This window comes from Mus pahari, chromosome 10 (assembly GCF_900095145.1).
Source record: "Mus pahari chromosome 10, PAHARI_EIJ_v1.1, whole genome shotgun sequence".
NCBI lineage: Eukaryota > Metazoa > Chordata > Mammalia > Rodentia > Muridae > Mus > Mus pahari.
The window spans coordinates 70,423,610-70,437,685 of NC_034599.1; the positions used below are offsets into that span (position 1 = coordinate 70,423,610).

Consider the following 14,076-nt stretch of genomic DNA (forward strand, 5'->3'; position numbering starts at 1 on the left):
GTGCTGGGAATCAAATCTGCATTTTCTAGAAGAGAAGTCAATGTTCTTAACTGCAAGTCATCCTTCCTGCTCCTATTTCTTTTCTTTATGAAGTATCCAGTCCCAGGCATTCAGTCTGTTGTAGTAACAGGAAGTGGATGAAGGCAAAAACCCTTCAGTATGGTCCCTTGGCTTTTACAGTAGACGTCAGACTCTACATATGGCTCTGCGTGGTCTGGGCTGGGTCTCCTCTCCAGTCTCATAACACCACTCTGTCTTTCTGTGCCAGCCACAAGTCCTTGTTTCAGTTGCCTGGATACTCCACACGCATGGCCTCTCCTGTTTACAAAATAATCCTATTTGACATTTAGTTCTCAGCTCAAATTGCTTCCTTAGGGAAGCCTTCTTTTAGCCTAAGTGCAGAACAGGGGCCTTTTCTCAAAGCATGTCATCTCGTTGCCTTTAAAATGACCATTGTTGGAGACAGTTTATGTCTTCCACTGGAACTTCGCCTTTGTGGGAGCAGAGACTGTGTCTTTTTTAAATGAGCAAGGTATTCTTAGCATAACATTTGGTACTCTGAAGGAATATTTTATTTGCATTGGTGCATTTAGATGGCATGAACAAGAAGCCAGGCATATGGGCATTTTATAAATGAACAAATTAACAGTGAAGGCTCTTGAAGATCACCACACCTGTTTCAGTTCAGACCTGTACATTTGTTCTTTTAAGAATATGGGAAGTGAGGTGGTTTGAATCAGAATGGGCCCCAGAGGCTCATAGATTTGAATACTTGGTTATCAGGGAGTGGCACTTATTAGGAAGCATGTCCTGGTTGGAGGGGGTGTGGCCTTGATGGAGGAACTGTGTCACTGGGGGGGTGGGCTTTGAGGTCTCAAATGCTCAAGTCAGGCCCAGTGCCTCTTGTTCTTCCTGCTGCCTGTCAATGCAGATGTAGAACTCTCAGCTACCTCTCCTGCACCATGTCTGCCTGCATGCCACCACGCTTCCCTCCATGATAATGAACTGAACCTCTGTAAGTCAGTCCCAATTAAATGTTTGCCTTTATAAGAGTTACTATGGTCATGGTGTCTCTTCACAGCAACAGAAACACTGAAACACTAACTAAGACAGAAAGATTTTGTTTTGTTTTGTTTTGTTTTGTTTTTTTTGTTTTTAAAGAACAAGTAGTATTGTTAAAAGATATTTAAATAGGTGCCAGCTCCTAGGAATAGTTATTAAGAAGAGAAAGGGAGAGTCTCTAGGTTATCAAGCCAGAAATCTAGAACGAATTTTATTTTCTGGTCCTGGTGGTTCACATCTATAATTAATACAAGCACTTGGGAGTCTGGGAGGTGGGGACAGAATGATTTGATCTAGAGTTCAAAGACAACTTGGGGTATACAGAAAGTTCAAGGCTAGTTTGGATTCTCTCTCTCTCTCTCTCTCTCTCTCTCTCTCTCTCTCTCTCTCTCTCACACACACACACACACACACACACACACACACCCCTAAACCCACACAAACATTACCATAATGCATGTGGTGTTTCATGCTCATAACTTAGCACTTAGAAGGCCAGAAGGCAGAATTTTCACAGAAACAACCACCTTCCAAGAAAACTCAAACCAAACAACAGAAGCGTTATATCCTAAAAATCCTTACTTTGTATTGGAAAGGATGCTGGAGGTGATAAAGAGGGAGCTCTGGTACTAAGGCAAGAAATCTGACGCCCTCCTATGGTTTATTTCTTCAGATTTATAAAGAGAACTGAAGAAGGGGAGAAAGATTACAGTAGCTTTGTTGATTCCAAGAGGGAAATGCAGAGAGAAAAGGAGAGAAGGGTCAGGTGGAAGAACACAGCCTAGAACAGAGGAACCGTATAAGACAGTGGTTATGAGGCTGCTGTGTAGAGGACTGACAGATCTATTCACTTCCGTGTGTGTGTGTGTGTGTGTGTGTGTGTGTGTGTGTGTATACCTGTGTGTGTATAAACATGCACTGGGAATATATAATAATGTTCATTGTTAATGGAAATTGAATAACTAAAAAGCTATGGAGTACTGGTTGCAGCACACTGGTAGTGTATAAGTCGTTGTACCATATGATATATATTTTCAGTATGCTAAAAATGCTATACTCTCCAAATATTCTCTGGCATCAGGCAAGGCACTAATTGTACAGAGATACAAAAGCACACACACACACACACACACACACACACACACGCATGCCCATGTTGTACACACATTCCTAACACACATGTACATACCACTTTCTCCGGTATTTTCCCATCCTGATTCTCGGTCCTGCTTGTGGGTTTATCCAGGGCCTCCTCATAATTGTTGGCCTCTTTTGAAATCAGTTTTTGCAAAGCCTCTGCTACTTCATCTTCCAGAGTATGTGCCTGGCTTTCAGTGATCTGTTATAAAGATTTAGACAAAGCATATATAACTGCTATTCCTATTTCTGAGCTCAAACAAACAAACAAACAAACATCTGAACTCTAGTTGAATCACTTCCTGTTCGTTTGGTTAAGATCAAATGTAAAACCCGGGTGAACATGTAGGCACTACACAAGAAGTCCAAACTGACGATGGCCCTACTCACCTAGGACTCTTATGACCTCCATCAAGGACCAGTGTGGCCTGATTACCCTAGGATGCAGGAGTGGCACACATGCCTTCACATAACCAACAGCTTTCTAACCAGACTTAAAGCCTGCTCAACGAAAGTGAAAATGTGCCTGGTGCTGGAAACCTATCTTCTCACGGACAATCTACAACAAATACTTTACTAAGCCAGCACCATTTCTAACAGCAATCTAAACATTTGTCCTTATTTCCACAGGTAAGTGCAGTCTTCAACCCTGACCAAGGAAACTTCTCTTTGCAACGGACAATCCTGTCTTACGTAGGCTGTGACCCTGACTGCCCAGCACTCCAGGAAGAAGTGTCTTTAGGTTATTCATGCAAGCTGTCAGGGCTACTTTCTGAAACCCCACGGATGCTTCCTTAGAGAGTAAGTGTGTATGTGTGGGAGTGCTGCTCTAAATCTGTAGGTCACATGGTCAGTTACATGTTCCTTGTAACTGTAAAGTAAGAACCATGGTAAAGTCTGCCGCTGGTGTGTGTGTCAGGGCTGAACAGCCAAGCTGAGACTGGGGTTGATTCAATTGCTCAGAGTTCCTCAAAGCATACAGTGCACGTCTCAGCTTCTGCTATTTCTGGTTTTGCCACACACCCCCTCGGTCTCTGCTGGTTATATCCAGCAGGTTATATCACTTCCTTCTAAGCTCATTTTCAACACCTCTTCCTCTGAAGTCTTTCCTGACTCCCAGCTGGGCACAAGACATTCCCTGGCAACCTGCACAGCGCCTCTGACTCTCAAACCGCTTGTGTGATGGATGTGTGTGCTTATCTGGCTCTTCTGAAAAACTCCAGGGAATTCTTTGGTGCCTAGTATGAAGCATCGGAAGCGTCCCGTTACTTTAATTAGGAGACTTGACTTAGGACACTGCAGACTGTACTCTTCTGCACACAACTTACTAGGCCGAGATTCAGCAGTTTAGAAACAATTTTGTCAAACACTCCTCTGTCGTTCTCCTCATAAATCCGGGTGGCAATTTTATGGACAATGTCCTCAGCAGTTAAAGGAGTTCCATCCAGTTGATGAAGGCCATCTGGGTCATCTACACAGAGTAAGCACAGCTTTACATCTCGATGAGTGCAGATCTAGTCCATGCATCATTTTATAACCTATCCCTTTTGAAATACTTAACTTTTTCCATTGCATTTAATTAATTAATTAATTAATTAATAATTCATTCATTCATTCATTATCCATCCATTTAGAGACAGCATCCTACTATGTCAGTCTTGCTGGACTGGAACTTGGAGCCATCCTCCAGCCTTTGCCTCTTGAGTGCTGAAATCATGGGCGTGCACTGCCATGCCTGGCTACTAGAGAACCCTCTCTCTCTATATATAAAAATTGATGTGCTAAATCACAGTCGACAAAAGACAGGGAACTTATTTTATGAGCTTGGAATAAAAACTTTAATATAAGGCGAGAGATCTGCACAAACAAAATGCAAATCTTTGCAGAGAAGCCTATGAATATATGTCCTTAGTTTTCCTGGGAATGCAGTGTAATTTCAGACTAAAGGAAGGGACCACTCTGAGGGAGGGAAGGGGGCTCCCTGTGATGGATCACGTCTGCAATTCTAGCACTTGAGAGCCGGAGGCAAGAGGACTGCCTTGAGTTTGAGGCTAGCCTGGGCTACAGAGGGAGCTCCTGTCTCAAAGGAAACAAGACAAACCCCAAATCTAAACAACAACGATGATAATGACTCGTAACATGAGAGAGAAAGACGATGAAGGCAACAAAGCTCCGTACCGCCCTCGCAAGTATCCCAGAAATCTGTACCACCTCAAGCGGACTGAATTTAGTGTTTACCTCCTTCTGTCACATAGAGGCAGATGGGAAAGATTAGTGGTTTAGGCCAGTGATATCTCTTGTTATTTATACAACATTGGATCACTGTACGAAATAATAAGAGTATTGGGCTGTGTGTTTAGCTCAGTGGTAGAGTGCTTTGCCTAGCATTTGTAAAGCCCCAGTACTGAAAACAAAACAATAAAGCAAGTGAATATGAATAATAAGGCTATCTATTTAGTGCATTTTTCATGAAGTTGTTATAAGGAGCAGATGAGACAAGATGTTAAACGTGCCTTTTGAGTCACATAGTTGTGTATGGAAGAGTGCACTATTGTAAAATTCACAGTAGATTCAGATTTTTTTTTTAATTAAAGGGACTGTGATTATCTTCTGGAGAAAATGGAAATTGAACTCCTCTCCAGATATGCTATGAATAGTGCCTTTTATTTTTTATTTTTGGAGAAAGGGCATCATTGGGTAGGTTGACTTTGAACTCAGAGATCTGACTGCTTCTGCCTCCAGAGTGCTGACATTAAACGCATGCACCATTATGCCCAGCACAATGAATAATCTTTATCACTTTCACTCAAAGAAAGAACAACTTAATTTCTATCTCAATTCTGCCCTTTTCTCCCGAGGCCCTCGGGGACTCTAATTTCTCCCATGGTGTGGCCTTTCTTCTAGATGGTGGGGATGGTGGCATCTACCGCCTCAGGCCGTCTCCTTCTCCCTCTCTTGGAAACAAGCTTATTACTATGAGTGGTGATTGAACACAGAGGCCCAGCTCTTGTTCAGTGGTGAGGCCTTTGAGACCCAAATGTCAGAATGACAAGAATCACAAAATAAGTCCCCCCCCCTCGGCTAGTTGAAAGTCTACTTCTATTTCTCAGGAGCATGGCCTCTATCGCTTTGGTCTGAATTTTCCATTTGTGGGTTGCAAGTCAGGCGCTGGGGAATAATCTCTGCAGAGGTGGAAGAATTTACTTCCCCCCTCACTTGTCCCTCAGGAGCTGAGAAAGAAAGAATGTTGGCTGCCTGCTGAAGCTGGAAAATAACCCAGATGACTGTTTTTCAGCTCATTTACTTCCCAACGGGGAGAAACCTGGTAACTCAGAAGAAATATCTTCCTCGTCTGCTGCACCACTGCAGGCTCTTGAGCCCGGAACTCAGGTCTCCCACAGTGGAACTTTGCTCGCTGCAGTTACGAGTGAAGCACTTGGCCACTGCCCTTAGCTTCCATCGGTTTCTTCTAAGCTCTTTGAAAATAGACAGAATATCTCACAGTGATTTTCCTACTGTGCACAAAGGGGTATTTTATGCTCCCTGGGCGAAGCCTCAGAAAGAAGTCAGCATGGATTCATTTTTTTTTAAGCTTTTAGGCAGCTACAGAGTTCTCTACACACGTCAAAGGACTGTGCCCTGTCATTATCTTCCCATGTACATCTTATATCTCTAGCATCTCACTTAATACCTGGAATTCATTTCTCTGGTAAAATTAAATTAATGTCTTCATATGTGCCAGTCACTGGAAGGAGGGTGATGGCTGTATCTAGTATTTCATTTAATACTCGGAATTCATCTCTTCAGTCAAATTGAATTCAAGTCCTACTCTCTGCCAAGCCCTGCAAGAGTGATGATTGGGCTGAACATGTTCCCTGGATATACTGAGATTATTATCTAGCTTGCAAGATAGGAATTACATGGCAAGGTTTTTGTTTTCCTAGTGAACACACAGAGAAGCCTAGACCATAAGCACACCAGAAGAAACTGGCAAGAATCTTGAATTTAGAGCTTCCTTACAGACTTCCTTAGGTCTGAGGCTATAGCCTGCCAAAGAGAATCTCCACTTCTGGGATGAAGTCTGCATTTCTCTAGTGTTCGACTCAAATGCTCTGTGGGTTCAAACCCTCTGTCCATAGGATTTGCAGACTACAAAAGGACATGAGACCTTTGCCCACAGAACCTTCTCTCTAGGACACTTGGCTCAGTTTTTCTAGGATCACAAGGAGTTCTAGTTCTATGGTTTAAAGCCTTTGAGCTGGCAGTAAAATGAATAATTGAGGAAGGAGCTGCTTAAGTTGGTGGTCAAGTCACAAACAATCCGTGTCTCTGCTGGTGCCTACAGCCAGGGTGACTAATCGAGCCAAACACACACTGCATTCTTTTTATACTTTATTAAACTAAATGTTCTCTTCAACTAGAGTGATTTAAACTTGTTTTTGATGCAGTTATGCCTAATGTCTGTGGTTCTGGTCCACATACCTTAGGTTAAGAGGTAGAACTCAAGATTTAAATTCCCCAAGTAGCAAAACATAAATCATGGCCTCTATCCACCCAACACATGTAATATACTTCTAAGCTCCCCTCAGACCATGATGTTCTGTGAAAGTCCCATTTAACTGGAATCCCCGCCCCAGAGATAATCAGCATAATTCTCTCATTGCCACCAAACAAAATAAGGACAGAGAAGAAAGCCTGGACTAACTTCTAAGCTGGTCTGCAGAATGGAAACTCACTTTCTTTTTCAAGGCCTATTTATGCCAACTCACTCATTCTCTTACACACGCTCTCATTTTTCACTTATTTATAGACTCATACAGCAATTTAATGATTATTCAGGCACTGGCCCATAATATAGATCTCTGTCCTTGTGAGGTTTTTCAATAAAGTTTTGAATAAAGGCAATCATAACTGGCTACAGCTACAAACATAATCGTTCAAACTACCAGAAGTGCAGTGGAGACAAGGGGTGAGGTGTCTATCACAGCATGTGTGCTAGACCGACCTAACTAGAAGTGTTTGACAGTAATTCTGAGGGCAGGGACTATAGGAAGGATTTTGGTTTTGGTCCCAAGAGAAATGAGAATCTACTATTATGGGAAATAAAGAAGGCATGTTCATTGCATGCTTGTAATCCCAGCATCTGAATGTAGAGGCATGGAAACCTTAAGATCCAGGCCAGCTTGAGCTACATGAAAGACCTTGGCTCAAAACAAATGAACACAACTAATAGGGCATGCTGGTCATGGCGGCATATGTTTGCAGTCCCAGCAGACAGAAAACTGAAGCAGGAGGATCATGGGCTTAAATCTAGCTTAGACTATAGCTTAGACTATATCTCAAGGGCTCTGTGGTTGAGCTCCGTAGTGGAGTCATTTCCTAGCATGCACGAGGCCCCGAGTTTGATATTGAGCACCCTCTACAAAGAACAGCATGCACATATTGCAGTAAGTCAGACTTGTAAACTAAAAAACCCACTCCAGCTGTCTCACCAGGAATAGGTTGAAAAAAGCTGGAGTGGTTGCTGGGAGATGTGTAAAAGACTTTGCTGTACTTCAAGTGAGACACGATTGGATGTTGGGTAAAGCTGGTGGTGATTGAGAACAGTAGTTATTTTTGTTTGTTTGTTTGTTTGTAAAAAAACCAAAGTTGGGAGATAACATGAGAAACAAAATGAGTAAGCTTTGGAAGATTAGAATTGAAGAGGTAAGAAAAAAGGAAAAATAGTTTAATCCTAGATTTATGTCATGGAAAAAGAAGGATAAATATCAGCACAGTTCTTAAGGAAAGATCTCTTTTATTTCTCATTCATTCATTCATTCATTCATTCATTCATTCATTCATTCATTCACTTTACATCCTGGTTGCTGACCGCCCCTTCCAGTCTCCACCTCTTAAAGGGGACTTGTGAGGAGGACAGAGCTCATGAGCTGACTCTGGGATATGCTCAATTTTCAGTGCATCTGAAACTCCCAAAGCAAGACTTTAGGTAGGAAGAAGATAGGTCTATAGCGCAAAGAAGTCCAGATTGAAATGCAGGTGTGGACTGGCTAGATGATCAAAGGCAAGAGGAGGAAACTTAAATAATTAAATAGTGGACACTTTACCATGGGGGGTATTTTAATTGATCTAATTATTTGAGGAAATCATATTTTAATTTGTACTAGTTATTAAAATAAACAGAAATAGCAAAATGAGTTCAATAATGTAAAATGCAGGTATCAGGTTTTAACTTTTTTTTTTTTTTAAAGCATCAGTAAGGAAAACTAATCACCATCGCTGCCTTTCTCACTTTTTCTGAGTCAGGGTCTGGATGGCCTGGTACCCTATGTAGCTCAGACTGAACTCAACCTTGTGACAATTCTCTTGCTTCAGCATCCTGAGTGTCGATGGGGATTCCAGGCCTGAGCCACCATACCTGTTTTGGTAAAGGGGTCTTTAAAGGGGAAAAGTGAGACTCTAGGTTTTTGTACATTAGATAAATTTTAGGTTTTCCCTCAGCTTTGGACTTGATGAATAAAAGGTTATACGTGCATTCGATACATTTTGAAACTATGTGACCTTTTCTTAATATGTAAGGAGAAACTCACAGTGAGAGGAGAAGGCAGCAAAGCATCTCAAAGCATCTCTTAGATCGTTTACCTTGAAACTTGTGGTCCAGTCCGCTCTTAGTGGAATCATACTCATCCATCAGTTTCCGAGTTTTAGTTGAATCAGCGTCTTCCACGTTCAGTTGGTTATCAAACTGGGGGCTTCTTATGGACTGTTTCTCTTTCTCAACTGTTTCCTTTTCTGTTATTGCTCTCAGCAGATTCAAGTTATCGACAGAAGAGTAATTGCTTTCACTCAGCCTGCTTTCTGGAAGGAAAGTTCCAAGCCCAACACATGCATTTTAGTTTAGAATTCTGTGACCCACATATTTAACTGAACAGCAGTGTGGTTTCTTTTTTACCTGAAGGGTATGTCTTTTTAATCTTGTCTGCCTCTGCCTCAGCAATCTGTGAAACAAACAGGAGACAGATCTGCTTTTAAATCCTTGCTTCACTACTTATCAATGCCACATGATTTACTCTCTATGTGATTTAGTTCTGTTTGTAAAATGCAGGCAGAAAGCACTGCTGTAAGGATTAAATGAGACAAAACAAAGGGCTGATACGCTTTAATCAATTAATTCCTTTCTCCTGTCATATTGACAAAAGACAAATCTTCAACCAAGTGTGGTAGCATGTGCCTATAATCCCAGCACTCAAGAGGAAGGGGCAGGAAGATCAAGAGTTGTAGGGCAACCAGAGCTACCCAGCAAGGCTCCGTCTCATAGAAAACAAAACAAGCCATGCACACACTTTGGTAAATTAGCCCATCTTATAAGAGTGGCTAAAGTATTGCTATCACTGCATTATCATCATGCCTCAGCACATGTGCTATAAGAACTCAGTGCACTAATTGTGAGAACACAGAATTATTGGAATTAGATTTATCATCTTCGTTTTTGTCAATCTATTATTAATGTCTTGGAGTTTATAAACATAAAATGGCTAAAATAACGCAAGGAAATCACAGTAAGTGACAACAGTGAATAAGATAACATAGGAGTTATAATTTTACATCTGACCTACCTGTTCATTCAAAGGTCTTTCTGCACTCAATTCTCTATTATGCAGGGATTTGTCTAGAATAAATACACATAAATATAAATTTAATTGTGCATTTGGGTGGTCAAATATGTTTCCTATTAAAATAAAAAACACAATGAAGAAAGTTTTTTTGGAGAAATAATTCTGAATGGTTATAAAATCAAATTTATATTAGCAAAGATTATCAATTGTATACATGGTGAGTATAAAAGTTGGTATGCTTATTATATTATTGCATATCCTGAATTAAATGCAATCACACTTTTATTTTCTGATCAGAAACTTAACATATACTTCTAATTCTTAACTTATTAGCTCTTTTCAATTGGAAATATACTATTTGGATTATCATTGCTGGTACATTAAAAGAGATCATCATATCCTGCATATGTAATGAGTGAAAAAAATCCTAGCCACTTTAAGCACAGGTACTCGCTACCCTTTTCAAAATAAGACCATGTTATGGCTCTATTATTTTAAAAGTAAAGGAGAATCTTCGTTCTCAGAAGTCAAAACCGTGCATATTCTGTCAATAAGCACGGATATGAGATCTGCTGAGAAAAACTAGGCAGGGCGATTTAGAGCTCACGGGTCACATCAAGCTTTATCTTTGCTGGGCCAAATGAAAGAGAACTCTAAAGCAGAGCAATGTCCACATACCTTGGATGCCTTCGGGTTTGGGGAAAGCTTGAATTGGGCCGCTGTTGAGCACCAACACCAGTATCCAAGAGCCGGTCCAAAGAAACCCCATTCTTTCTTGCTCCTCTGTTCTCTGCTGGAAAGAGCCTGGCGCTGGGCCCCTGAGCTGTAGCTTTTGTTATGAATGAGAAGGGGAGTTAAGAAGCTGGAAGGGACAGGAGCCTGCGTGCGGGAAGGGAGAGGGTCTGGGCGGCCCCCGGCGCAGTCGCTCCGGCTGGCAGGAGGATGCGGGCTCTTCCGGCACCCAGAGCAGGTGAGCAGGTGCGGCGGGCGCTGTCCGCCCAGCGGGTGCTGAAGTTCCTGAGCCGCCAGCGGACGCGGGCCTGGGCGTAGCTTTACTCCACTAGCTCCAGGAGAGGAAATGAGGAGGAGGCGCATGCTCCATGCAAACCAGAGGCGTGAGGATGGCGTCAGCGACACAGCGCTACTCCAATCCCGCGGGAACGGAGCGGGGGAGGGGAGACAAGCTTGCTCGCGTATTTTACTTGCCGCAGTCTTGGGTATGCAATCCAGCGGGATTGCAGGACTGCTGGACGATAGGCATGGTTGCTGTACCTCAAGGGCTAAATGCCCTCTCTACCGTGAACTTGTCAAGGAGAAATGGGTAATGTTGTCTAATTTTGATTGTGATTCTTCTGCAGTCTCTATTCCAAAATCACTTTTGCTAACTCCAAAGGTATAATTCTATTATACCTCTATATTCTATTATAATCAAAATTCTATTATAAACAAAAGATATACTTCTATTAAACCTTATAAAGACCTGCCTTTATTGATCAGTGTTGACATTCTTTGATGCTCTTGCATCTCAGCTCCACAGGAGTCTTTTGATGAAAGCGCACGAATATGATTTCAAATACATTGTGCATAAAACTTCACTCTCAAATAGAGAAGGAAACTAAAACAAAATAACCCGTTTGTCCCTCTTGGAGTGAGAGTTCTCACCAGAAATGTTCAGTTTTTTTGTTCTCCTTCTTCCAACCAAGTAGGAAAAATAGTGCGCTTTCGTGACATTCTTCCCCGGGTCTCATTTATACCTGATGATCTTGATGTTCTGGGAGTCTCTCAGGAAAAGGGAAAACCATGAAGAATACTCCTCCCCTCATAAGCAAGTCAGAGGGGTGCTTCCTATAATCGGAGATATCCTGGAAGACTGAGGTCATTGCATACAATTTACTATCCAAAGACTTTTAAGTGGTGAATGCGAATAGCATAATGTGAGTAGGGTGCTGAGCAAGCTCTTTAGTCTGATTTTTAAGCAGAACTTGGATCTTTTCCTTTCAACTGCAGCCTGCTGAGAACCCAGCTGAAGAAAGGCCACAAACTGGGATCCAGCACAATCAGGCCTTTGATTTCTGGTTCCTCCCTCTCATGGACCAAGTTACTTATTTAAATACATGAAAACAAACAAACAAACAAATCAGCCAACCCACTGACAAACAGATTTCCCTTTCTAGAGGTTTTGAGTTTAATAGTCATGCAAGTATTTCAGTTAAGAATCTAAAAGTCTTTTTGTTTCCATGTGAATCTGTTTTTAAAATTGATACATTAAAATCTATTAAGGAGTACTTCAACTCTAGCAGTTACTTCAAGCCAAATAGATCTTTCTCAATGGTGGGTAGCACAGTATAATTATCCTGGTATGCTGCAATCTTAAAAATTAACTCATGGGCTAGAGAGATGGTTCAGTGCGTTTGCAGAGGACCCAGAACCCACATAAACACATCTCACAACTGTTTGTAATTGCAACTCCAACCCTCTTCTGGCCTCTGTGAGCAACACATGTGCACATACATCTACACAGACACACATCCATATAATTATTAAAATTGTGTTTAAAAATTAAAAAATTGGGTCATATTTTAAAATCACAGCTGTGCTAAGGGAAATTTCTTTAGATCTTTGTTTCTTAAAACATAAATGACAGCTCTGTCAGCTGACATATAGATGCCATTTGTTATTGCATTAGATAGAAACTGAACTTTGGAACGCATAATGTTTCAGATCAGCTGACTTATGGAGCAGGAAGGAATATGAATAGACTAGAATATAGATTAAGGAATAGAATATGAATTAGTTCATGTTTTCTAGTCTTATACTAGATCATACTGGAAAAGCATAGATTTGTAAATGAAATAATCTTAATTTAATTAATTGAACAGTTATATATTGAATATTTGAAATGTACCAGTTCCTAACATAATTGCTCGTATAAAAAGACAAGATGACATTGGTCACTGCTGGTCTTGTGCCTAGTGAAGAGGAAAAAAAAACTGTAGTGAAACCAACATCAAAACAACTATATAGTACATAAGATTCATGTGCTACATGATGTTCTTAGTTAAGTATAGGAGAGTAAATAATCACTGAGGTTTGTTATGTCTCCTTTGTATGTGCAGAGTTCAAATGGAGTCCAAATAATGGAATTAATGACCAGGCAAGGTGTGGTAGTTGAATAAAAATGGCCACCATAGACCTATGGCACTATTAAGAGGTGGGGCCTTATTGGAGTAGGTGTGTCATTAGGGGGTGGGCATTGAGGTTCAAAAACAGAAGCCAGAGCTAGTGACTCATGCTTTTTCTGCTTCCTGCTGATCCAGATGTAGAACTCTCAGCTACCTCTCCATGTCTGCCTGCATGGTGCCATGTCTCCCCCGACCCCCGACCCCCTGGCATGATGATAATGGACTAAACCTCTGAAACTGTAAACCAGCTCCAATGAAATGTTTTCCTTTATAAGAGTTTCCGTGGTCATGGTGTCTCTTCAGAAAACACAAGGTTTGGAAAAATTGTTAATATTTAAAAGAATTAAAATATTTTATTCTTATATGCAAAGACATGTAAATATTAAGTATTTTTAAAGTATTTTGACTTTACAAGAGAGTAGTAGCAGTGACACAGATGAACACAAAAGACATGGTGAGAACAGTGGGACACATAGCCTGTCACTTTGGCCCACGTAGCTTTCTGCACACAAGTACATCAGCTGGCACCTACCTAAAATAAGTACCTTTTGAGCTGAGAGTCTTGAAGATGGAGACATCTACCCAGTCTGGCGGCTCACACCTCTGATCCTAGCACTCAGGAGGTGGAGATAGTAGATCAGGAGTTCAAGGCTAGTTTTATTACACTGTGAATTCAAGAGTAGCCTGGATTACATGAGACCTTTTCTCAAAAATGTAAACAAAGAGCATAAGCATAGGTAGAGATAATTAGAAGATATGCCTGCCTACTTATTATAAAAAAGCATGGTATTAATTATTATTAATAAATGATTGTTATATTTATCATTACTACATATTTTATTACAGAGGATTTCAAATATAAAAGTAAACAGTATATGGAAATGAACGCCATGAGTCGGTTGTCCAACTTCAACAATTATAAACCTGAAATTTCCTGGTATTTAAATTTCCAGCCAGTTATTACCCTATAATGAATTAATTACCCATAAAAGCCATAGACTTAATTCCATCCCTACATATGTCAGTGCATTTATCTAAAAGATGAGAATTATTTTTTAATGATACTGTAGCATTTTAAA

At 40.9% G+C, this 14,076-nt stretch overlaps 1 protein-coding gene across 2 annotated transcripts in view; it reads right to left on the reverse strand.

Annotated features, from left to right (window-relative positions):
• Positions 1-10,915, reverse strand: part of Scg3 (secretogranin III) — a 40,143-nt gene extending 29,228 nt beyond the window's left edge. For both annotated transcript variants that reach the window (XM_021206787.1, XM_021206786.2), the window contains exons 1-6: positions 10,494-10,915; positions 9,816-9,868; positions 9,152-9,197; positions 8,842-9,057; positions 3,528-3,670; positions 2,252-2,401 (exon numbers count right to left, since the gene is read on the reverse strand). In XM_021206787.1, coding sequence (XP_021062446.1) covers positions 2,252-2,401; positions 3,528-3,670; positions 8,842-9,057; positions 9,152-9,197; positions 9,816-9,868; positions 10,494-10,584 — 699 coding nt within the window. In that variant the 5' untranslated portion in view covers positions 10,585-10,915. The remainder of the gene's footprint in view (positions 1-2,251; positions 2,402-3,527; positions 3,671-8,841; positions 9,058-9,151; positions 9,198-9,815; positions 9,869-10,493) is intronic.
• Between the last annotated feature and the right edge of the window lie 3,161 nt (positions 10,916-14,076).